A 23,418-nucleotide genomic window follows, 5' to 3' on the forward strand; every position below is an offset into this window, starting at 1 on the left:
GCCCTTTATCAGTTCTTCCTTCTGAGTTTTGTCTCCAAGTCAAGGAATATATGTGTTCCCTCAGTCGCTTCTCTTTCTCAATCCTTCCCTCCCTGCTGATCTTCCGTGAGAATGAAGGGAAGGTGGTGGAGGGGATAAAGCTACACAGAGTGGGAGCAAACCTCTTCCTCCTTCTCCCCACCCCTCGCCTGCGTTTCCCATAAAGGCTTGTTTACAAGTCCACGGACTGGTCTTTCCCTAGCCAGGCCAAAGGTCGTTTTCTGGAAGGTTGGTTTCTTTTTGGGGCTTGGGTGCAATAAGGAAGTTGTCGAGTGAAACTGTTTTTTTTTCCAGTTGAGCTAAGCTGCCTGTCAACTGGAGGACCAGGAAGGGCTGGGACCAGACCATTGCACGTGTGGGAGGGTGGGCCCGCCCGTTCTCTCTGGATTGGCTGCCCATGAGCTCAGCTCCTGGGCGATAGGATTTATATGACCAAAAGCATCTTCTGAGCCACTCTGAAAACTTGTGGCAGCAACAGCAGCCTCTTCTTTCTGGGAGAGCTGGGTCTGACCCTGCATCACACACCCTTTCCAGCCAGCGGGGAGAGGTGCCTGGTTGCTGCAGGGGTGCCCAACGCAGCCCGCGCATCCCAGCCGATGGTGTCCCGGGACAGGAGTGACTTCAGTGGTCCGAGGTTGGTTGAACAACACCCTTGCCTTTGGAGGCTGAAGCAGTTGGGTAGATGTCTCGGGGTGCTGAAAGGAGGGTAGACCCAGGAGTCAGACTGAGTCCATCCCAATTCCACTGCTGGCTTGTTGGGCCGTCTGTGCGCCTCAGTTTTCTCATCTCTAAAGAGACAGAGCAGAGTTCAATGAAGTGATCTCAACTGGGTGTCACGCAAGAGCTCTGAACTAACTTGGAATGACAAGCTCTGAGCTCCAGTCCAGCCCTGCAGTCTGCTAGCCATGCAGCCCTGGGAAAGGAGCTTCACTTGCTGAGCCTTGGGTTCCCTATTTGTAGAATGGGGGGCTGGTACATGCCCATCCTGCTGGGTTCCCTGAAGGATGTTGTAGACCTTGAGTCAGAGTTGTGTGTGGAGGTACATAGCAAAACTGTATAACTCACATAAATGGGAGGTGTTACTGCCGAGGGCGGGATTAAAGTTCTATGATTTTACGGTTCTTGGAAGTTAGTCCAAAAAGGGGAGCTTATAAAAAAGAGCTGGCGACCTGCTGCTCTGCTGGGAGATTTTTTGGGGGGCATTTTAACCCACCATCTCCACCCCACTCCCTGGCAGCAGTTGCCATGTGGTGTTGGATAGAGGACACGATGGGGTTGGGTGTGGAGGATGGGGTGGGGTGGGGGCGCCTCCTGAGCACACTCTAGGAGTTGGATGAGGGAGCAGAGATAATTTTTGGAGTTCTCCAGCTTTATGAATGACGTCTGCCCTGCCCCCACCCCAAATCTGCCTGGCTGCGGATTCACTCACAGCGCCTGAAGTTCACCTCTGAGGAGCTCATTCTTCTGAGTTTTGAATGGTCCCCAAGAGATGTAAATCACTGATCCTTTGGAAAATGGGCACCAGGTGATGTGTGTGGTGGTGACTGGAAGGAACAGGCAGAGGGTCAAACTCTACCTCCTGTGGGGCAGCCCGGGCAGAGCTGACCCCCTCTGCAGTGCTGTGCCCAGGCTCGAATGAGCCATGTGCAGGTCCTGCCAGCTCGGCAGTGGTCAGGCCTTGGTCCAGGCCTGGGCACTGTGTTTTGAAGTCGACAAGGACTGCTAGGGAGTATCAAGCAAGGGGTCACAATGGGCTCCAACTCCTGATGGGCCTGGAAACAATATGGGTGAGAAACCACCAAGAGATCTGGGGGAATTAGGGGTGTTGGGCTGGGTCAGAGAGGACTCATGGGGCGACGGGACCCCTCTGCAGGTGTGCGAAAGATGCCACTGGCAGATTTCAGTCCAGTCTAAGGGCGACTGCTATAAATTGGGGCTGACTGAGAGTGGAAGGTTCTGCCTTGAAAGGTGGTGAGTTCCCATAATAGGCAGTGATCAACAAGACGCTGCGAGTCTTCTGCCAGGAGTGTGGCGTAAAGGATTCCTATTCTATAGGAGGTGAGGTCTCAAGTCCCTTCTAACTCTAAGAACCTATTAGGTACCCCAAAAAGGAGAAGGAGTACCTGGAATTGTTGCCATCTGACATCTGGGAAGCAGGGTTCAAGTACTGAGGAGGGAAGAGATGATGTCTTGCCCCCAACTCCAGTCCTGCCAGTGGAGGTCGTGGGTCTCTCCCCAGGACCCTCCTTTCCACATCGCATGTGCAGAGGTGTGGGGGGCAAACTCCACTGCCCTGAAACAGATGTGCTACAGAAAGGAGCCGCACCATCACAGAGGCCCAGGTTGAAGTCTCTGAGCTCAGATTGGCATGGCTTTCACCCTGGGGTTCTGAGTGTGAAATGGTCATGGGCCGCCTGTGCTAGTAAGAAGTAGAACGTAAGCTTGTGGTTCGGCCCTGGCCCTCGAACCCACTGATACGTGATGGGTTTCTTGCCCAGGGGTCTGTGAGCCTGTGCCATGCTTACAGTCTTCGCCTCCGGTGCACCGGTTTCTGTATTTTGGCACAACGTGAACATCTGACTCCATGTGTACCAGCCCCAGAGGGCAAGTGTGTGGATGCTGTTATCTCTGTCTGTGCAAAATAGCAATTATGCTCACCGGTAAGTCCCCGTGTGTGTACACAAGTGTCTATATTTACGGAAGGCCGCTCGGTGTAGGAGAAAGGAAATGGGATTTAGAATCAGGAGAAGTGGATTCAGAAGTCCCAGGTCTCTGCTTTTGGTGATGGGGTCTTGAGCAAGTCTCTTAATTGTTTGGAGCTTCAATTCCCTATTTGCTAGCTTGTCAGATTCCTAGGGCTGTGGCAATGATTAAAGGAGACAAAGTAGATGAAAGAGCTCTCTGGACGCCACATGGCACAGCACTGAGTTGAGATGGTTTTGTGTTTGTCTGCACACCTGTGTGCTTCTTTCGTTGCATGAATACTAAGATCCTCCAGGGCCCCGTGGATACAGCACCGACCCACACAGTCTGGGTCCTCCCTCCTGAGACTTAGAGTTAGACAGGGAGGCAGAGGGCACAAATAATTCTTCCCTTACAATTGAGACATGACAAATACAAGGTGTTATGAGTCCATGTTGGTTTAGTGGGGTGCATACGTGTTTCTGGGATACACTTTCACTAAGGGTGTGTAGCAGTTTGGTTATTTCTTAAATACCTGTTGTGTGTGGCTTACAGAGGAGACAAAGGGGAGCAACTATGTGACATGGTGTATGAGCAGGTACAGAGCAAAGTGGCTGGCTGCGGAAAATAGAGATAAGTGTATAGATGACGTCAGTGTACAGTTTAGAGAATAACCAAGAAAAAAAAAAGTATGGTAGCTCAAGGTCAGTTTTCTGTACTTTCTTTGTATTGTTTGTTGTTTTTATACACCTCACTGGAATAAGTCACCTCTTATCAGAAATCATGTGCTCTGCAGATCAGTTGGGAATTTCTGAGTTGATTTGGACTTTGCTCTGAAATTCAGTCTCCACAAAGGCAATAAACAAGCTTCCCAGAGCAGCTGAAGATCTGCTGCTGTAGTGGGGTCACCAGTCTGAAAGCACATCCCGGACAGGGCAGGATCCCTGACAGGTTCAACACGGGTGAGCCCATGGGCAGGGCAGGAGCACAAGAGGAAGAAAAATGGGAAAAGAGAAGGAAAAAGCAAGTTCTGTTTTCATGAATTCTGGAAAAAGAGAATTTTACAACTGGGAAGTCTAGAAAGATTTAATTTTGGTACATACAGAAATTGGGGAGGGACTAAAATGAAAGCATAATCTTCTCAGGGCTCAGAGACTTTGAAAAGCTGAGGACAAAGAGGGGTGGGTTTGCTTTCCCTACCCAGCCAGGGGCTCTCAAGCAGAGGAGGGGCCGTCAGTAGGAGGAAAACTGGGCTGAATTTGGTCTTAGCACCAAGAGAGGAAAGAATCGCAAGAAGGAAGTGACGCAGTGTCAAATGCTGCAGCACTTTTAGGGGGATGAGGAATGAGAAGAGGTCACTGGATTTGGAATCAGGAGACCTTGGGGGAGCCTGGGATTCTCTCTTCTTTGGGATAGCTGAGGCTACACCTCACCCACACCCTCCTATCCCTGCCTCTGGGGCTGCAGCAGCTGCTGTGTTCGGCTCCTCTCCGTAAGTTTCTCTCACCCTCCTTGGGCTCAGGGCACTGGCTCCTCCAGGGAGGAGGTGGCCAAATCTAGCCAGGTTTCTTGAAAAAACATCAAGAAGGAAAACCGTGGCCTGGTGTCATTGTCTGATGCTCTGGTTAGAAGTAGCAGCATGTTCTTTGAGAGTGGTGGGAAGGCAAAGCAACTATTAGCAATGGTGAAAAACATTTGCACAGCAGCGAGAGCTTTTAGAAAGATTACGGTGCCTCTTTTTCTGTTAGCTGGGTAAAGATCTCTGTGAGTTGGGCCCCCTTGAGCCAAGATAGAGCAGGAAGAAGAGGGGCTGAGCTGAACAAGGGTGTTGTGTGAGGTTGGCTGACTTTCTGGTTTGGTGATTGAGAAGCTTATCAGTCAGCCCCACCCAACTTTGCCCTGACAACAGGAACACAGGGAAAAGGCAGGGAGAACTCTGCACTGTTCAGTAAATATACCTGGCTCAGTTTACTTTGATCTTAAAAGTATTTTCAAGTTCAATGTATCTTCTCTTAAGACCCTGTGCCACCAAGAGGGAGCAGATGCCAGGGGAATGGACATCGCTGACACCGCTAGGGACCCACATCCCCTTTCCTCCAGGATCTTCTCCTTGAGGGCACACGCTGCGTCTTATTCATAGTTATACCCCTAACCCCAAGCACATTCTTGGTGCACAGTGGGTGCTTGTTTCATCTTGGTTGAAAATATCAGTAAGAACAAAGACAGACATTTTCCTCTATGATTTCTTTTTCTTATCCCACCCTGCATGGCATTTTGGAAGTCCAACCATACAGCAGCCTCTGAGGCTTTGAAGAACACAGGTCAATGTCCATATAAGGTCCAGGCATGTATGGCTAACGGTACTAACTATATCCCAGGGGCTCCTTTTAGGGAACATAGCAAAACATGAAAAAAACACAAATAAGCCCTTCCAATTGTCTGCCTCCTCCTGAGCCTGTTTTGTCATTTGCCTGGCTGTCCACGTGTGGACCCAGCAGTGGGGGTGATACCTGATGACCACCAGCCTCAGCCAGTGGGGCTGCAGCGCCGGCCAGCCCGCCCTCCCCAACCACACACACACCAGACCACGCTTCAAGGAGGGCAGGCTTCCGGAGTGTTACGCTCACCTTCCGATCACTCTGCAATGCCCCTGTATCTTTTCTTTTCTCTTTATGTGTATCTTCCTCCCATTCACACAGGATCCCCACACATATAACATCTCAATTATGGATCCTGATTTTTGCTCCTAGGCTGTATATAACACTAGAGTACATTTTAGAGTAAGTGGGTCTGTTGGTAAAAACTGGAGATATTATATAAATACATAATTTACACCCTATGCCAATGCATGATAAGGTTATAATGTGTACAGATTAGAGTAGATGACCTGTGGATCTAAACTTCATAGGACACTCTTGGAGTTCAGATTTGAGATTCAAAACCATATTTTATTTTTCTTTTAATTTCCACCAAAGGACAAAAATTTTCTGAGCAACTCTGGGAAAATAGGAAAGACCCATGAGTTGGAGATTAAAGATGCTCAAATTAAGTTCGCTGCCCTCCCTTGAACCGGCTTGGAGCCTGAGGAGGTGGTGTATTTTCACCTTTCCCATTGGCAGTTGCCTCCTTCTGCACGGAGAATGGGAGGGGCTCTGGGACTCTGAAGTGGGACAGGCCCAAGTGCATTTACTGCATGTTAATTACACATCCACATTTACCTTACATACTGTAGTTTACTAAGCGTCTTTGTTACACATTTATTCCTTTGTTTAGTAAGTATTTATTGAAGGCCTGTGATGTGACATTGTTCTAAGGATACACAACCTAGCAAAACAGACAAAGGACGGAGAGAGAGACAGACAAAAGCAATTGCAAAATGCATAAATACACGATCTTGCACAATGTCAGGAGGTAGGGTAAGGGACAGAGGGTGCGCTAACGGGAGGGCCTCCCTGAGAAACTGACACTTAAGCTGAGCCTTGAAGGAAGTGAGGAAATGAAACAAGTTTGTCTGGGGAAGAGTGATCTGCAGGGGGCAGGAGTGGGCCTGCGAGACCGCAAGGAGGGCTGTGTGAGCGGAGGGCAGCGAGTGGGGTGCAGTCACAGGGGCAAGGGCGGCCTTGTTGGCCATTGTGAGGACTCAGAATTTGACTCTAAGTGTAAGGAGCGCCATTGGAGGCAGGGCAGTGACTTGCTCTAATTTGTGTTTTCAAAGACCCTGAGGCTGCCGCAGGGAGGAGTTTACAGCAAGGAGGATGAGGCAGAGCACGGGGGGCCAGTCGGGAGTATGGCAATAATCCAGGTGTGCACTGATGGCGGCCTGGACCCTGTGGGGGAGGGGGAGGTGGGCGACATGGTTGGATGCTGGATGCTATTGACAGGGGGACCAAGAGGCCTTGCTGATGGGTCAGATGTGGGGAGGGAAAGAGAGGAGTAAGGGCTGAATTCAAACGTTTGCCCTGAGCAGCTGGAAGAACAGAGTTACCATTTCCTGAGCTGTTTGATGAAATTCACAGCAGCTGGTCAGATGACCGTGTTCTGAATGAGGACACTGGGCCAGCAATCATGCACGAGCTGCCCACAGTCACGAGGCCTTTCAGGGGCAGGAGCCGGCTTCTTGCTCAGGCTGTGTTGGCTTCCTCCTGCTGCTGCAACAAAGCAGCACAAATGTAGTGGCTTTGGAACACAAATTTATTATCTTAGGTTCTGGAGGCCCAAAGTCCAAAATCAGTCTCAGTGAGCTAAAATTATGGTGTTGGCAGGGCTGCATTCCTTCTGGAGGCTCTCAAGGAGAATCCATTCTCTTGCCTTTTCCCGCTTCTAGAGCTGTCTGCAGGAAGGTAACATATCCACAGGTTCTGGAGATGAGGCCGTGGGCATCTTTGGGGGTCACTATTCAGCCCACCATGCCTCACCTTCCATAACCCACTCAATCCAGTTCTTCCCACTAAACCTCAGGGGACTCTAAAATGTGTGCGTGGTAAGACCTATCCACATAAGTGCAGGTTCTGCAGTGTGAGCTTTGCTGGTGGGGTAGGGGCAACCCTGGAGAAAAGGGAATGTAACTTGGGTTCATCTTCTCCAGCTTTCCTTTGCCACTAGTCCCTGCTTTGTGCCCAGGGTTTCTCCCAGGGTCTCTCATCTCAGCCTGCTTCTCTTGAGCAGTGGCTCCTGGCTTTGGCCTTTTCGTGCCATTGTGGTGCATCTGAAGCTTACCAGCAATGTGTCCATTCCCTCAGGGGTCTGGCACAGGGTGGGGGTTGGGGTGGGGATAGGAATGTGATGAAGGAACCCATGGGAGTGTTTGTGCATCACCCTCCCAAGTAACATATTTCCATATTCATAGGGATGTATAAAGTCATGGTAAACACCTGGAGGGGGGCTTGGTAGAATTGAAGGCTCTGGGATAAGCTGATGAGGGAAGGGTTTGGGGCAGGGGCTCTCAGCTCAGTGACGCTTCAGCTGATCAGCTGAGGAGCTGCTGGGACATCTGGTCCTGACCTGGTCACTCTGTCTTGTGACCTGGGCCAGATCGATTCTAGTCCTGGCTCCTCCGCTGAGGAGCTGGCAGATCTGGGGCATGACCTTCCGTGTTTCAGTTTCCCTTCTTTGGGAAACAGGCATGATGATGCCTCCTCCCTCCCGGGTTGCTAAGGAACTTGAAGGAGACAACAGCTCTGGAAAAGTGGCGGCACGAGAGGCTGGTGAAGGGAATGGCCCAATGGGCAGCCTCGGCAGCCCCCGCGGCAGTTTCTAAGGGAGCTGTTTGTTTTGGTTGCAGCTCAATGGAGAACCCGCGGGCCCCAAAGAAGTCTTTGTCGGCTAGGAAAGCCAGGTCTCTGGACAGGCCGCAGATCCCCAGGAAGGACTCGGAGTCGGGGCACTGCCAGTGTCTTTCCCTGTACACTGCTCCCTGCAAGAGGGTGCTTCGCCGGACGGCCAGCGATGGGCCCAGGTGTTTGGAGAGACAAGCTCAACCCTTGGAGGCTCCAGGCACTCTGGCTGCAGCCCTCTGTCTGGAGGAGACCCAGGAGTTTCTCCCCAGTGAGCAGAGACCCCCACAGGACACTAAGAAGGACAAGGCCCAGAAGCGGGCCAGTCCCGGCTGGCTGAAGACCCTGCTGTACTTCTTCCTGAGGACAGGCCCTGAGGAGCCCAGAGAAAAGGCCAGCAGGAAGCCAAAGGGGAGGGACGGGCTCTCACAGCCTGTGGACCTCCCGGAGACCCCCGGGGAGCCAGCCATCAGGAAGAAAGCCCATGACAAGAAGGCCAGCCGCAGAAAAGCCTTTGGTCACAAGAAACATGTTGCTGAGGAAACAAAGGGGGCGGGGCTGCCCGTGACAGCCGCCTTGGGCTCTGAGGAGGCCGACTTGGGCCCAGCTCGCAGGGGTGAGCAGACCATGCCGGTTTCTATGGCAACCCCACCGTCCTTCCCCATAGGGCTCTCAACAGAGGGACGTGGGGAGGTTGGGGGCTACTGCTGGGGACAGTGCCACCGTGAAATTTCTTTGAGATAGAACACCACACTGGCTAAGAGCTAGAGGTCAAACCCCAGCTCCACCGCATACTGGCTGTGTGGCCTCGGGCTGATGACTGCCCTCTAAGCCTTAATTTTTTTTTTTTTTTAACTGGTAAAATGGAGATAACGATAGTTACTGTCTTATGGGAAGTGCTCAGAGAATGGTAGCTATTGTTGCTAAGCACCCCAGTTTGAGAAGCATGGTCCCAGGAGAAGTGGACAGGTTGGGAAGTGCGAGAGGAGGGTAGTGCTACATCCCTGTCTACATATGAGGGCTGGGGCGGGTGCAGGGGAAGGAGGAATTGCTGGCTGCTGGGGTGCTGGAGATCTCCATTCTAGACTTGGTTCCATCGGGAATAAATGTGCTGTGTGACCTTGATCAAATGGCTACCCCTCTCTGAGACCTTTGTTTCCTCATTTGTAAAATGAGGGACCTGGTCCCTAAGATGCCTCCTAATCTGACTCCAGGGATCCTGGGGATGAATTTCTAAGAGTTGAATGCCCCTGCTTACACCTGGGGGGAGATGGAGCCCCATCCTGTAGCCCTCCAAATACATGGTGTATTTAATGGGGAGAAGAGATTAAAGGAAGATCCAGGATTTGGGGTAGGGTGGGGTGATTTTAATGCGGTGGAGTGGAGACGGCTTCTTTTCAAATCTGATTTTTTTGGTTAAGCCTAGAGCCTTCACCAGCTGGGCCTGTCCCTGCTTTGGATTCTGTGCTGTTTTCTTTTGTTGATTAGCAAGTTCAGACGAATGTTGAATGTCGAATGTCGATGACACGCACCCCCTGCCCTACTCACTTAACCCTTTATTCCAGGTAGAGAAGCTCCTGATCTCCATGGGTGCTTGCTCATCAAAGCTGGAGTCTCAGACGTTTCTTCCCAAGCCACAGATCACCGGCCAGAAGAGGAGCGAAAGCCTGAGGGTGCTCCCGAATCCAGTTAGTGTCCTTTTCCGTCCGTGGCTGGGAAGACAGCGAACACGTGGGGTGGATTGTCCTGAACGCTTTTTGGACCTCAGATGTGTGCACTAGCTTGTCTCTTCTGGTGCTTGTGTGCATGTTTACTTATTTTAGAGTTTCGCAGGGGAAGGTCAGGAATGGGAAAGGCTGCTGGCAAATGTGTTAATGAGATGGGACTTTTTTCTTTTTATTCTTTTCAAATCTATTTACTTTAAAAAACACAGAATAGTGGAAAGAACAGTTTAATTACATATATATACTCACACTTATTAACAGTCAGCCATATTTGCCTCATCATGTGTGCATAATTTGGTTGCTAAATAATTTTGAATTAATTAAATTAAAAAATTTAAATGCTAAATATTTAAGCATGCATCTCCAAAAAATAAGATATTCTCCTATACAACCCCCAATATTGTTGTTGCACCTAACAAAATCAAGATTAATTCCCTCTTTATCTAATTGTCTGGAGAGAATGGGATATTTTAAAGTATATGAAATGTGCCTGTCAAAGAAAAACTGAGAGACATTTAGTTTGTAACCTGTTTAATTGTTTTACATGCTAGTTGTTTTCTCACATGAGAGGGAATCAGCTGGTAGACTGAGTCAAGGATCAAAAGCCAAACAGGATTTATAAGCAAGAGGGAGGTGAGAGTGGGGAGTAAGGGGAGCTGAAACTGCAGCTAGCCTGGGAACAGAGAATGCTACTTGCACCTCTTTATGTATAATCTGATCAGCTGGCAGCTCCCAGAGGTCATCTGGGCATATTGTCTTTGAATAGGTTGACTGCGAGTATCAAAGAAAAATCATTTCAGTTGTTGGTGGATTCTCTGTAAACCTTGGGAATGTGGCTGAGGCGCAGACATGACAGGCTTGCCTCCAAGCCTGCCCACAACCTGCCGTCATCCACCTCAGTTAGGCAGGGTCACCACCGTTTCCCCACAGGAAATTTTGCAGCTTGGAAGATGAGCATTACCCTTAGAGAGCATTCCAAGTACTGTCCCTCATTTGATGGCCTGACAACCTTCTGAGGGAGACAGGGCATGGATTATGATTCACATTTCCCAGAGGAAGAGATGGAGACCAGAGAGGTTGAGAAACTTACCCAATGTCATGCAGCTTGCTGAGCCCAGAGCAGATGTTTACCGATGTGTGACATTCAGAAGGAATAGTGGAGCACTTATCAAATGCTCAGGACTGACCTGAAATTTCCTGCATAAAAACTCATGCTTTGGTTTATTACCCTTGCCCTGTGGAGCGTCCAATGCCCAGGTCTCCCTCAGAAGAATCTGACCGTGGAATGTAGCATTTTTCCTCCCCCTTCTGTGGCCTCAAGAGCTTTTAACAGGGCCTCGCCCAACCCAGAAATCCAAGACAGTCATTTAGAAAGATTAATTGGATGCATTTGCTTTCTTCTAGAGGATGATATCATCCAGAAGATAGTGGAACTTCTCCAAAAAGTGGGAGACCAGTGGGAAGCAGAGGTGAGGAGAAAGCCGGCTGTGCAGATCCCCCAGTGCTTGCAGCCTTCCTCCTTCCCCTCCTTGCTTAAACCCTCCCTGTCTTTCGAGGCCCGGCTCCAGCCTTACCCCCTCCCTGTAGCCTCCAGACCTCAGTCCCTTACTACTCCGGGCTCTGTTGCTCCCCTAGTCTGGGGCCACCTTGATTGTTCTCCAGTTGCTTCCAGGGCAGCTTTCCCCTCTCCTCAGGGTCAAGGGCCCTGACTCAGTTTCTCTCATCTCCCTCACAGAGACGGCAAGTCCAGCAGCTAGAGCTTGCTCCGCAAAACACAGCACCAGCCATCAGGAAGAAATCCCAAGAGAAAAAGCCCAGCATCAAGAGAGGATTTTCTCTTAAGAAACACCACTCTGAGGAGCCCAAGAGAGCAGGGGCCGCAGGCACTGCCAGCCCTGAGGCCCAGCCGCACAGGAAGCACAGCTTTCTGCCCATGTGTGTTGGTGGCCATCGGCCCTCCATCCCGAGTAGCTCTGGTGAGCAGGCTTTGTGGTTGCCATAGCAACATAACAGCTACCTCCACCTCTGGAACCTTCCCTAGGGCCGGAGTTGGCCATGTTAAGTGCTGCTGTCCCAGTTCTGACTTTTGCATTCTGCCCTGAGCGGTATGGGAGGGCTGTGGGGAAGAGAGAAAGGTCTGGCAACCCAGCTAAGCTCAGGGATCTGCCAACCATCCTCATCTCTCTGCAGCCTAGTGGGGGTTAGTGGTGCAAGAAGGAACTGGAGCCTGGGAGGCAGGAGACCTGTGTTCTGAGCTATAGGTTCTATGCCTTTCTGCATCTCTGTGCTTCAGTTTCTTCACCTGCAAAATAAGACACTCCGCTATTGCAAAACCTATATCTCAATCAATCCTCACACTCACCTTTGAAGTATACACTATTATTGCCATTTTACTGAGGCTCCAGGAGGTAAAGCAATGTGTTCAAGGTCACATGGCAAAATTGTTTGATCCCAGGCATCAGGGAGGAACAGCCTAACAGCTCTCCCTGGCTAGGGGAATTTGAATTTTTAAAAGGTGAGGACAAATGCCTAACACCAAAGAGTGTATCTCTAATGGTGGAATTTCAGCCACAGGGGGAGATATTTTTATGCAGGGGGATCTGGTTGTGACTTAGTAATTCATGCAATGGAAGAGGTATCTATATTCAACCTATGGATCAAGACAAAATGGTGGAGGGATGGGAGAGCCAGGAGAGGGAGGAGAGAGAAGTAAAGCCTGGAGAAGCCAGTACAGCGGAAGGGTGGAGGGATAAGGGAGCTTGGTCTGGGCCAATAAATCAGAGACATGGCTCAGCCCAGCCACCCACCAGAAAGGACTTGGTGTGCTTTGGCCTCGGAGCCCATTTTGGAGCCTGGGCTAACTTCTGTGTTTACGACCTCAGACAGACACGGCACACTCACCATTTCATTTTGTTTCCAGACTTGGAAGAACCTGAAGTCCAAGAGGCCCTCCCTACAGACATTGGGCATCCTAGTTCCTCTGAGCTGTCTACCCAGGAGGGAAGCTGGGGGCCGGAAGAGGAGCTGCAGTTGGACAGAGCCTCGGAATCTAGTCAGTACCCTCTCGCCTTTTCTCAGAGGCCCCTCTGAGCACCTCTGGCCTGACCCCACCACTGGCAGAAGAGAAACCGAGCCAGAGAGGGGCAGTAACCTGGCCCGAACCACTCAGCAGGCTGGGGAGCAGCCCGGGGCCCAGAGCCCAGGCCCTGAGCCAGACACCACCTGTTCCTTATGGTGTCTCAGCCTCAAGTGGTGATAGCACCCTTCTTGGGGAGGTTGACATAAGTGATGCGAGGAAAGCATTATGGGCTCTGACCCTTACCAGCTGTGTGAATGAGGGCAAGTTACTCCATCTCTCTGGTCTCAGTTTCCTTATCTGCAAAAATGGGGATGATAATAGTACCTACTTCCTAGACTTGTTGGAGACTCTAAATGAGTTAATAACCATAAAGCATTTAGAGCAGCTCCCGTTGGCAGTTAACAAATATTGGCCGCTATTTAGTGTTATTAGTATTATTGGTGATGTTACGTAGCCCAGCTTGAGAAGCAGAGCCTCAGGAGACGTGAAGAGGATGGAAAGGGGTAGGGGCCGTAGGAGGGAAGCTCAATAAAGGATAGCTGCTGTTGTCATTATTATTTTAGCATTGGTAGAGCCAGGCCTGCATCATATAATTGCGGTCAGTAGAGTGCCTTAAAATCCTTCAAAAAAAAAATCTACTTCCATCCCTTCACCTCCGGATTCTGCCTGGTTTGCTTTTCACAGGAAATGTGGCTTTAGGGAGAATGGGGAGGGTGTCCCTGTTAGGCACAGAAGAGGAGGAAGATGAAGGGATTTGGGGACCCAGGCCTTTCCCCAGGGGCCTCGTGGCACCTCCTCCTGCAGGCAGGGCCACATCTGCTCCACTCACTGCTGTCTGCCCCACAGCTAACCCAGCACATCTGAGGCCCTCGCTGGTGAACACACAGGTGCATGTGCGTCCCCATGAAGCCCGCTCTCTAAAATTTAAACAACCCCTTTGACCTTTTTTTTAGAAGAATTCCTCCAGAAGATCATTGACCTACTCCAAGATGCGAAAGAGCAGGGGGCAGAAAAGGTGAGGAAGGCTTCCCCAGGTAGACCCTGGCCCACCTGGCACAATTATCCTCCCCCTGCCCCCACAATTTCCGTCTCCCCAAGGCCCAGCTCCAGGACCCCTCCTTCCCCAAGCCTCCCCTGCCCATCTCAGAGTGCTCCCCACTTGTCAGTCAGTCTGCTTGATTCAGGGCATTCTGGTGTCTCTCCCCCGCGCCCCTGCAATCTCCTCAAAGTCCAGGGCCCTGACTCAGTTTCTCTCATCCCTCCCACAGCGACGTCAAGCCCAGCAGCCAGAGATGGCTGTAGAAAACCCGGCCCCAGTCTGCAGGAAGAAATCCCAAGAGAGAAAGCCCAGCTTCAGGAGACCCTTTTCTCTTAAGAAACACGGTTCCAAGGAGCCCAAGAGAGCGGGGACTGCAGGCGCGGCCAGCCCTGAGGCCGGGCTGCCCAGGAAGCACGGCTTTCTGCCCACGTGTGTCGGTGGCCATCGGCCTTCCATTCCCCTTAGCCTCGGTGAGTAGGCCTCGCATTTCCATGGTAACAGCGAGGCTGCCCCTGGTCTCAGAAGCTTCCTCCGGAGCAGAAGTTGGCCAGCTGGGTGGCAGGGCACGTTCAGCCTTGACCTCTGCTTCCTGGTCTGAGCAGAGCGGGGAGGTGGGGGGCTGTGGAGAGGAGAGAAGGGCTGGTTGACAGCAGGACCCATCACCCACAATACACTACCGCCCTTACATACTTAAAATACAAATGTGGTGTATGAGCAGCGGTTCTTCGTCAGAATCACCTGGAAAGCTAATAAAAAATATTACAGAGACCCAGGATTGATGAACTAGGGTCCAGGCCTCTCTGCTTTTCACTACACCAGAGCCTGGGGACCAGCTGTCTGCAGGGACCCACCTGCCATTTGCAGAGTGCCGACTATCCTGCCATTTTCTCACATGTTATTTTATTTAATCCACTCACAACCCTGTGAGGTCAGTCTTATTACTCCCATTTGACAGATGAAAAAAATGAGGTTCACACAGGCTAAGTGACTTGGCAAAGTCTTCTAGAATAAAGGGGCAAGTGGGGTTCACTTGGTGGGACTATTATTTTCCTGTTAGCGTGACTATTTTCCTAACTGCCCTGCTCCTGGACGGAGAGGGGTTCAGAGAGGGCAAAGAGAGCACTGTGGGCTCCTGAGGCAGGTCTGAGGGGGCAGGGAACTCATGAAGGAGCCTGGTAAACCAGGGCCCCTGGCACGCCAGGGCCCGAGAACACTTGGTCAGAGACTACACTCAGCCATACGTTCGTGGATTTGAGACAGATGTAAAATGCGCTCACGCCATCTCCTTTTCACCTTCAGATTTGGAGCATCTCGAGTTCCAGGAGCCCTCGCCTGCTAACCGGGGGCCAGTCGGCTCCCCAGAAACACCCTCTGAAGCTGGAAGCTGCAAGCCAGAGGGGGCGCCTCAGCTTGAGGGAGCGTGTGAATCCAGTTAGTACCATCCTTGCTCTGGCCTGGGGCAACTTCCCCGGGGGATTCTTTTGCAGGGATTTTCACAGGCTGAATCTGGGTGGGGAACTGGAGAGGCAGCTGACGGATACCCCAGGAGACTCTGGAGGAGGGGAGGGTGCAGGCTTGGCCTTTAAACAGGGACTGTTGGGGCAGAGTTGCAGGTGGAGCGCCTACTTCTGGCAGAGAACCCCTGTCTGCTCTGTGGGATGAGCCTTAGCCACCGACCCTCTATTGGCTTGAATTTTGCAGGTAGAATCCCTGGCTTGCTCTGTGCCTCGTAACCAGTGGGGCCCTGGCAAACAGGTTCTGGGGGGCTGGGGATGGGGCAAGCTCTGATTTGTAGCATTGGCAGATTTCTGTGGTGCACATACTTCCACTATGGTTGACTTCGAGCTTACAGTAGCTGATGACTGGTTCACAAACTTGCTGAATATTTACAATCAGCAATCAGTAGGAGCAGAGACTCTGGCCCAGTACTGCTTTGTACCCGAAGTCGATGGGTGCACCCCTGTCCTGTGGCATCACTGGCCATGGTGTTTCCCTTCCTTGCACTCAGTTTAGCTGCTTCTGGTCCCAGCTCTCATTCCTGACCACTCTGTCACCTGGATAAGGGACACTGAGAGGCCTCAGTTTCCCCATCTGTCAAATGGAGCTGAATGTGGTTGCAGAGGGGCCTGGGCAGATAAACTTCAAGGTCCCTTCTATTTCTATAAAGCAAATCCAAATGAAACTCTCATGCTCCAACCCTAGTTTAGGAGGAAGGGTTTTCTTTGCCCTTCATGACTAATCTGTATGCTGTGTTTTAGAGTTAAAATACTTTCTTTAATCGAGGTTGTGTCATGGCAGAACTTTGTTGTTGGAAGGGAATTAGGGATCACCCAGTCAATAGCCCCTCAGTTTTCCTTTTTTTTCTTTAGAGGAGATGATCATCGAGAAGCTGGTAGCCCTTCTCCAAAAAGTGGATGGCAAGTTGGGTGAGCAGGTGAGGACCACCCAATCCTCCCCAGGTCGATACTGGGAGCCTCATCAACCCACAACCGAGACCTGAGTTCAATCCCCATCTCGGCATCTCTGGGTAGCCTTGGCATGTCCCTTAACCTCTCTGAGCCTCAGTGTCCTCTTTTGCAAAAGGGGGGATAGATACCTACCTGAAAAAGTTTAGCATATATAAAAAATGCCAGGCACGTAGCAGATGAGACAAATGTTAGTTTACAATAATATACTGCTCATGCAGCACCCTCTGCCAGCAAGGAACTCCCTGAGTTGAGTCCTCCATTAAAGTGCAGCTCATGGCCCACCTTCTCTGGAAGCTTCCTTCCTCCCACGCCTCGGGGGCCTGACAATGCCATCCTCTGCTGTCCTCCCTTTCACTGCGTCTTGGCCACACACTTCTGTGTGGTCTCCAATTCTTTCAAGCTTACCGATTTTCCTCCCCTGCTAGTAGTTAGCCTGTAAGAGAAGTCCCTGCCCACGAAGAGCTCAAAGTCTACTTGATGAGACAAACACAAATGGCATGTGAAGCAGCATCAGGCATGAGCTCAGGCTGTAGATGGGTGGTCACCGTGGCAGCCCAGACTCCAGCTGCCAGCACCTGCATCTTTTTGCCTGAGGACTGGTCTCCAGAGCCCTTTTGTCACCCATGGGTTAGGCTGGAATCAACACCCCTCACCTCTCCAAGAGCAGCTCTCAACCAAGGGCTGAAGAGAGTTGGTGTATAAATACCCCAGCTCCCTCACCCCTCAGGAAGGATACTGCTGAGGAGTGTGCTCCACACTGGCTCCCACAGTGCCCTGGAGGGTTTAAGCTCCAGTTGCCCCCTTGCGTGGGCTACTTTCCCATCCTTGTCCCACATCTCCAGTCCCCATCAATGTTTCCTGGGATCATTTTACAAATGAGTTACCTGCACCCAAGTCCTCTCCAGGTCTGCTTCTGGGGAAACCCTCCCTAAGACATTTATGTGTTAAAAGGAGGAGCTTGCTGGAGAGGACTTAGGTTGGAAAATATAATTTATCTAATGTCTACTCTGCACTCAACACTCTACATAAATGATCTCACTTAATCTGATATTATTACTTCCATTTCATAGATGAGCAAGCAGAGGCTCAGAGAGGTCACAAAGTCTGTAAAAGCAATTTAAGCATTAGTTATCTGAATCCAAAGAGCTGCATTGTTTGGCTTTTTTATTTTTAGACTTTTTATTCAAGTTACTAATACAGAGTACAAAATTTCCCATTTTAACCACATTCACGAGTTCAATCCAGTAGTATCAATTATATTCATGACCTGCACTTTTTTTTCATTGTCCTGCTGCTTTGAGCTGGACCTTGCAGAAGAGATTCTGAGAGGCCAGGGGGTGGGGAGAGCAGCAGAGTTTCACAAGAAGAGCTCATCCTGGGGACAGTGGGGTGCTGGGGTGCCCAGCCTGGCTGCATGGAGCTGGGGAGGGGACAATTGGTGGGAAGGGACTACCTGCCAACAATGCTGATCATCTGCTTCGTTTCTGTTTCCAGATTAGGCGACACCCCAGCTTTAAGAGGTTTCTTTACAAGTTCTCAGACTCCAACCTCAGAGAGCTGGCAGCTGCCCTGCACAGCCAAGATCCCCTCCCCCCGGAGCCTGATAGGAACCTTGCTGGGAGACCCTACCAGTTTGCTGATGGCTTAGCGAAGAAATTTGCTGGCAACCATAGCCACGCGGTCCCCCGCCTCATGGGCCTGGTGTGCCACTACAGTCAGCACACTTACGCCCAATTCTCATACAGGGAGACCCTGATGGTGAGAAGGGGTGGCAATATGACACAAGAGACAACAGAAAGGCTTGTGAGGGGTCTCAAGTGGGATCCACTTACTGTCCTCTCCCATGCCCTACTTAGTGCAGAACTTTTAGGGTCCAGCTCAAATGCCATCTCCTCACTAAGCCCTTCTGAGACAATTCTACAGTGTGGTGATCTTTTTCCTTTCTAATATCCTCACTGGATTTACTCCATGATTAGCATCTTCTTTATCTGGCTCTGGTCTCTAATTGTATGCACATTTTCATACTGCTATCAGTATGGAATACTGGCTGGTTACTATCTTAGCATGCCCCTTACTATTTCATAGATTCTGCAGCTTGGCTTCCCAATTCCAGACTGTCATAAAAATTAAATAACAAAGCAAAATCAGGTTACATATCAAATAAGGAGTGAGAAGGCTATAAGGCTGTTCTGAAGGCTCCTAGGAGGTGGTCATTTACTGACCTTGGCCTTGGTTGTTTGATTGGTTAAGTGGTTAAGAATTGCCTCTCCCTGCCATCACCCTCACCATTCTGATTGGTTTCATGCTTTTCTTAATAATCCTCATTCTCCTAGAGGCTTTGGGATTTTCCCTGTAGAGATTATATTTATATATATATATTTTAATTCTGAGTTTTCATATGTTTTCTGGTATAATCTAACAAATATTTTCCCTACCCTTTTCAAAATCACTTAAGGTAACCTGCTTAAAACATTTGATTCAAATCTATAGTATAGAAGCCACTAAATGAAGGTGTGACTTTAGTGGAATGAAACATTTTGTTGGTGTTGGACAAACATGACCAGAGCCTCTATGTCCAAATGGTCCCCTGGGAAACCAGACACATTGTAATGGTGTAACCATCACTCAAATCACTTCTGCCTTTCTCTAATGGAATTACTTTTAGAGGCCATCTGATCAGTCTCTTGAGAAAGCTGGTCGCATTTCATGATAGTTATACCTCATCATTCAAATGCCTTGCTCTATATTGTCTTGTTTTCCTGGTGGTGCCTCTCTTTTCTTGGCCTCAGTGTCTTCTTCTGGTAAAAGGGGAGATATTATGGATAATTTGCCCTCTATGCTGGGTTAGATGACAAGCTTATGGAGTGATATGAATTCTTTGTGAAAGATATTATAGAGCCATCAGTTTTGACATCCTCAGTAGCCCCAATTCTCCTGGTTTTACTAACTATTCATTCACTCACTCGCTCACTCATGCCTTCAGGACTAGTTATCGAAAGACTCCTATGTGCTCTCTGTGTAGGGTGCTCTGAGGTCCTGCCTTCAAAGATGTCATACACTAGCGCAAAATACAAAGGGTTTACCGATGACAGAAGTAAATAGCAATTAAATGCCAAATGAGCGGTGATTAAGGTGGATGCAGCAAGTTGGTCCTGGGAGGTTTCCAGGAGGTGGCAGTCATTGATTTTGAGGATGGGGACGCTTTAGCTGGGAGAAAGGCCCAGGAGAGCACCATAGGCAGAGGCACCTCATGAGCAAAGACCCCAAGGTGGATCTAGTGTGGGTGTTGGTGGGACAATGAGAAGTATGTTGTTACCAGAGAGGAGAAAGGTTTAGAAAAGAAGGGTAGCTCCAACTGCGGGGCCAGCTTATGAGGGACCCACAGTTAACTGAGCTATGACTAAAACCTCTGCTCTTTTTCTCCTTCCAGCACACTACAAGTCCTCAGACCCAAAGTCCAGATTGAAAGTGGTGCTCTGCACCCCAAGTTCCTATGAACTGGCCAGACAATTGGCAGATTTAGCCAGGAGGAGACCTTGAAGATGCCTCATGATGCCTCAACCCTGTGCTGCACAGACATGACTGAAGACAAGAGAGGACAACCGTTCTGTGTCCACACACCATTGTGGGTTTGTTAATACCGAGACTGCACAACGCATTTGTCCACGATTCTAGATGGGGGAAAGGAGTGCTGGACTGGGAGTTAGAAGACTGGGTGCACCTGCTGGACCTGCCACGAACCTGCTGCAAGACCTTGTGCATGGCCCTTCTCCACTCCACACCCTGGGTCCTGGGCTGGTGTGGGTGACCCGTCAGACCTCTTCCAGCACTGTCTTGATGATATCTCTCTATAGAGAGGGGGTCAGAACCTTTGCTCTGTGGCTAAATGCTCTCCACTGGGCTAGAGGTGATCTCTAAGTCTTCATGGAATGAGTGAAGGAATGAATGGGAAAACAACTGAGACCCAGGCAGCTCTGCCAAGCACTCCCTGGGCGGCCTTGGTCCTCAGCTAACACTGCGTGGCCCGTGGGTTAGGGAGGAAATGGTGGGGGGGGGGCGCCCTTGACCGGCGCAGGCCACGAGCGCTGGACCAGGAATCAAACCCTTGAGTTCTGGGGCCAACCCTAATGCCATCTTGTGTCCCCCTGGGCCGGTCTCCTGATTTTTATTTTCATTTAAAAGTATGTCTAAATTCTTAATCTTTTTTGTCATCATGAATTTTCTCAATCCATAGGGGCTTAAAACATGCCCACTATCACGTGGAAGGCCTGTGGACATTTTTTCCAGATGTTAAAAATGGGTCTCAGTTTTAAAAAACAAATTTTTATTTAATCTTTCACCAGAATATCCACATGCATTTAAACAGATGTGTATCTATGTGCAAAACATCAATGTTTGATGCCTGTATGGTTTCATAGATGCCTTCCAGGAACTCTGCAGGCCCCAAGTGGGAGAGAGCTAGAGGTGAGGGACCCCTGGAATCTTCCAACCCTATGTCCTATAATTCTATGACCATATAAATGAAGCTAATGCCTTGGACCTCTCCCATCTCATGGGGATTTGTGAAGAGCCAGTGAGAAAATAGGCATGATGAGTTCTGAAAATTACACAGTGCTGTGTCCATGTATGTTGTTATTCTTATTATGGCTACAAGCTGGGTAATTTTCACGAAATGGAGGAGTGCTGCAAGCAGGACCACTCGGATGGTTGCATTGGTGTGCACTGCCCCAAAGCACATTACCCAAGGGGTTGATGTTCACATTCTGAACATTGTAGATCTGTAGATTTATGGTCAATGATTTTCCAATTAATGGCAGTAAAGTGTCTTGAGGAGAAGCTCCTTTTTGTATTTGCACAAAGGTGAGTTGTGGCTGGTAGAGGTGCTGCCTTCTGCACAGCTCAACAATTTCAACAGCTTGGCTTGGATGGGACAAGTCACTTCCAACACAGGACACTGAACAGAGGTCTGACTCCCGTGGACATTGCCTGAAACACGTGGCCATAGGGAAGAGGGTGTTAAAACCTGGATGGCCAACTAAATCTTGGTACCCTTGGTGGAGATGGGATTGCCGGGTTGAACTGCGGTTAGCACCAAGGGGTGAGACTGTAGAGGGGAGGGCTGAGGGCAGGGACACCCTGGCTCCTTAGATGGGACTGACCTGCAACCCAAGGCAAAGATTTGGGACATTGAACTGGGCATATTCTAAAATTCGTTTAATTTTTATTGCTTCTGAGAAGTGGAGCAGGGGTGGGGTGAGGGTGGTATTTATGGATTTTTTTTTAGGCAGTGTTCAGGAACACAGCACCAAAATATGAAGGATCAGAATAAGTTATGAAATGAAGGGCAGGGACCTTTTGTACATAGTTTCTTGTTTGGAATGATGTTCTTTAAGTTGTATGAGTATTTGGTATGAGTTCCCGATGCTGGCATCTGAGTCTCATTTTTGTACTGTGTTATTTGAGCAAATAAAAAAATCAACTCGCCCAAAGGTCTGCCCTGGGTTGTTCATGATGGTGGCAAGAGGGAAACCCGGCTGGCACATCGATGACAGGCTGGGGCCTGCGAGGCTGTGGGGCATCAGCCTCCCTGCCCCTGCTCCCCACCCAACCCATCCCGAGGATGCCAACTCACTGAGCAGTCGAAGGGCCCTGGGCTGGGCGGCAGGGAACCCGGGTGCTGTTCTAGTTCAGCTGCCCACAAGCTGGGTGACCCTGGGGACCTCATACTTCCCTCCAGAACTGATTTTTGACAACTCTGTGACTCTCCAGGTGACAATTCATTGACTATGCTATGCTACCACATCTGTATGTCTGGGAAAATCTGGGCCAATCCTGATTCTACCTCCTGGGGTCTTATTAGTCCCCCAAACTCTGATGTTCAAACTCTGTCACTCAAAACCAGGATAAAAATAGCACACAGTTCCTGGTTTTTGGTTCAGAAAACGTGGTCTCCATGGAAAGGTATCGAAGGCCTCCTTTTCCCTCCCCATTAGTATGTGAATTCTTCCAGCGGCTTCCCAGGGAAGGCCATCCTTTTGTGTGTCCGGCTTTTCTCCTTTTCAAACCATGTTCACATTCTCCACCCGTGGGCCTCACGCAACACTGTGGGGTGGGCAGGATGGGGCAACATTAGCATTCTCAGCTCACAGATGAGGGAACTCAGGCTCAGAGAAGAGTCAAGGTCACACAGCCAGCAACAGTCAGATCCAACTCCAAGAACCCATGTTAGTGCCCTCTTTGTGCCTCATCCATTAGTTCATTTATTCAGCCCACATTTACTGAGCACTTACTATGCACCAGGTCTTACGGTAGCTCTGTGGGATACATGGCAGTGAAAGACACAACCCCAGATGCCCAAAGACCTCACTGGTTATGGATTTGGGGCCAAAGGGAATAAAGGGTGGAGGGGACAGCAATTGAGAGGAGCCTCCCTAGTCTCACACTATGGCTTTTATAAGAGCCCCAAGGTGCAGGGAGATCCTGCTGCTCTGAAAGGCATTTAAGAAGTGGACAAGTGACATCATGACTTTGTTAACCTGGGAAGTCCAGGGGCCGAGGGGGTGAGGCAGGGACCGTAGGGTCAGAGGGACTGGTTGAATTAAGCAGGCAGGTGGTTGCAGGGAGGGCTGGGCTGGAGGCATCTGGATACGCATGTTGGAAGACAAGACAGTATTCCAGCCTTGGCCTTGGCATCAGTGAGACCCCCCAAATTTCAAAGCACAGAGGCTGGCATGTAAAAAATCTGTTAGTGCTGGTTTTAAAAAAAAATGTCATTAAAAGGGGGAAACGAACTCATTGCAGCTGCCAGAGTTAGCATATAAAAAATGCAGAAGGCCCAGTTAAATTTGAATTTCAGATAAACAATAAATAATTGCAATGTTGGGGACATGCTTACATTAAATACTTATTCAATACTTACCTGAAATTCAAATTTAACAAGGTGTCCTATATTTTATCTGCCAATCCAAAACTCATGCAAGGAAAAAAATTCTCTTAATTACCTCGAAATGGGAAAAAGGGAATAAGCAAAGTATGCAAGGGGATTTATTGATAAATTAAAAGCATCTGGGCTTTAAATACAGGGTTTAAGTTAAAACAGTAATTATCAATGAGT

At 49.7% G+C, this 23,418-nt stretch overlaps 1 protein-coding gene across 3 annotated transcripts; it reads left to right on the top strand.

The window, feature by feature from the left end:
• Positions 1–502: 502 nt before the first annotated feature.
• BNIP5 (BCL2 interacting protein 5) lies at positions 503–21,793 on the top strand. Of its 3 annotated transcripts, XM_037844604.1 has the most exons (12): positions 503–673; positions 8,003–8,610; positions 9,560–9,682; positions 11,123–11,187; positions 11,454–11,694; positions 12,639–12,770; positions 13,751–13,812; positions 14,066–14,306; positions 15,136–15,267; positions 16,206–16,270; positions 17,799–18,062; positions 19,735–21,793. In XM_037844604.1, exons 1-12 carry the CDS (start codon positions 636–638, stop codon positions 19,768–19,770), a joined length of 2,007 nt encoding a protein of 668 aa, XP_037700532.1. In that variant the 5' UTR covers positions 503–635; the 3' UTR covers positions 19,771–21,793. The 3 variants fall into 3 exon arrangements, with proteins under 3 accessions (XP_037700532.1, XP_037700530.1, XP_037700531.1); XM_037844602.1 differs by lacking the exon at positions 503–673 and having other exon boundaries at positions 7,897–8,610; XM_037844603.1 differs by lacking the exon at positions 503–673 and having other exon boundaries at positions 7,897–8,610; positions 13,754–13,812.
• Positions 21,794–23,418: the final 1,625 nt, after the last annotated feature.

This window comes from Choloepus didactylus, chromosome 7, assembly GCF_015220235.1.
Source record: "Choloepus didactylus isolate mChoDid1 chromosome 7, mChoDid1.pri, whole genome shotgun sequence".
NCBI classification, from domain to species: Eukaryota; Metazoa; Chordata; class Mammalia; order Pilosa; family Megalonychidae; genus Choloepus; species Choloepus didactylus.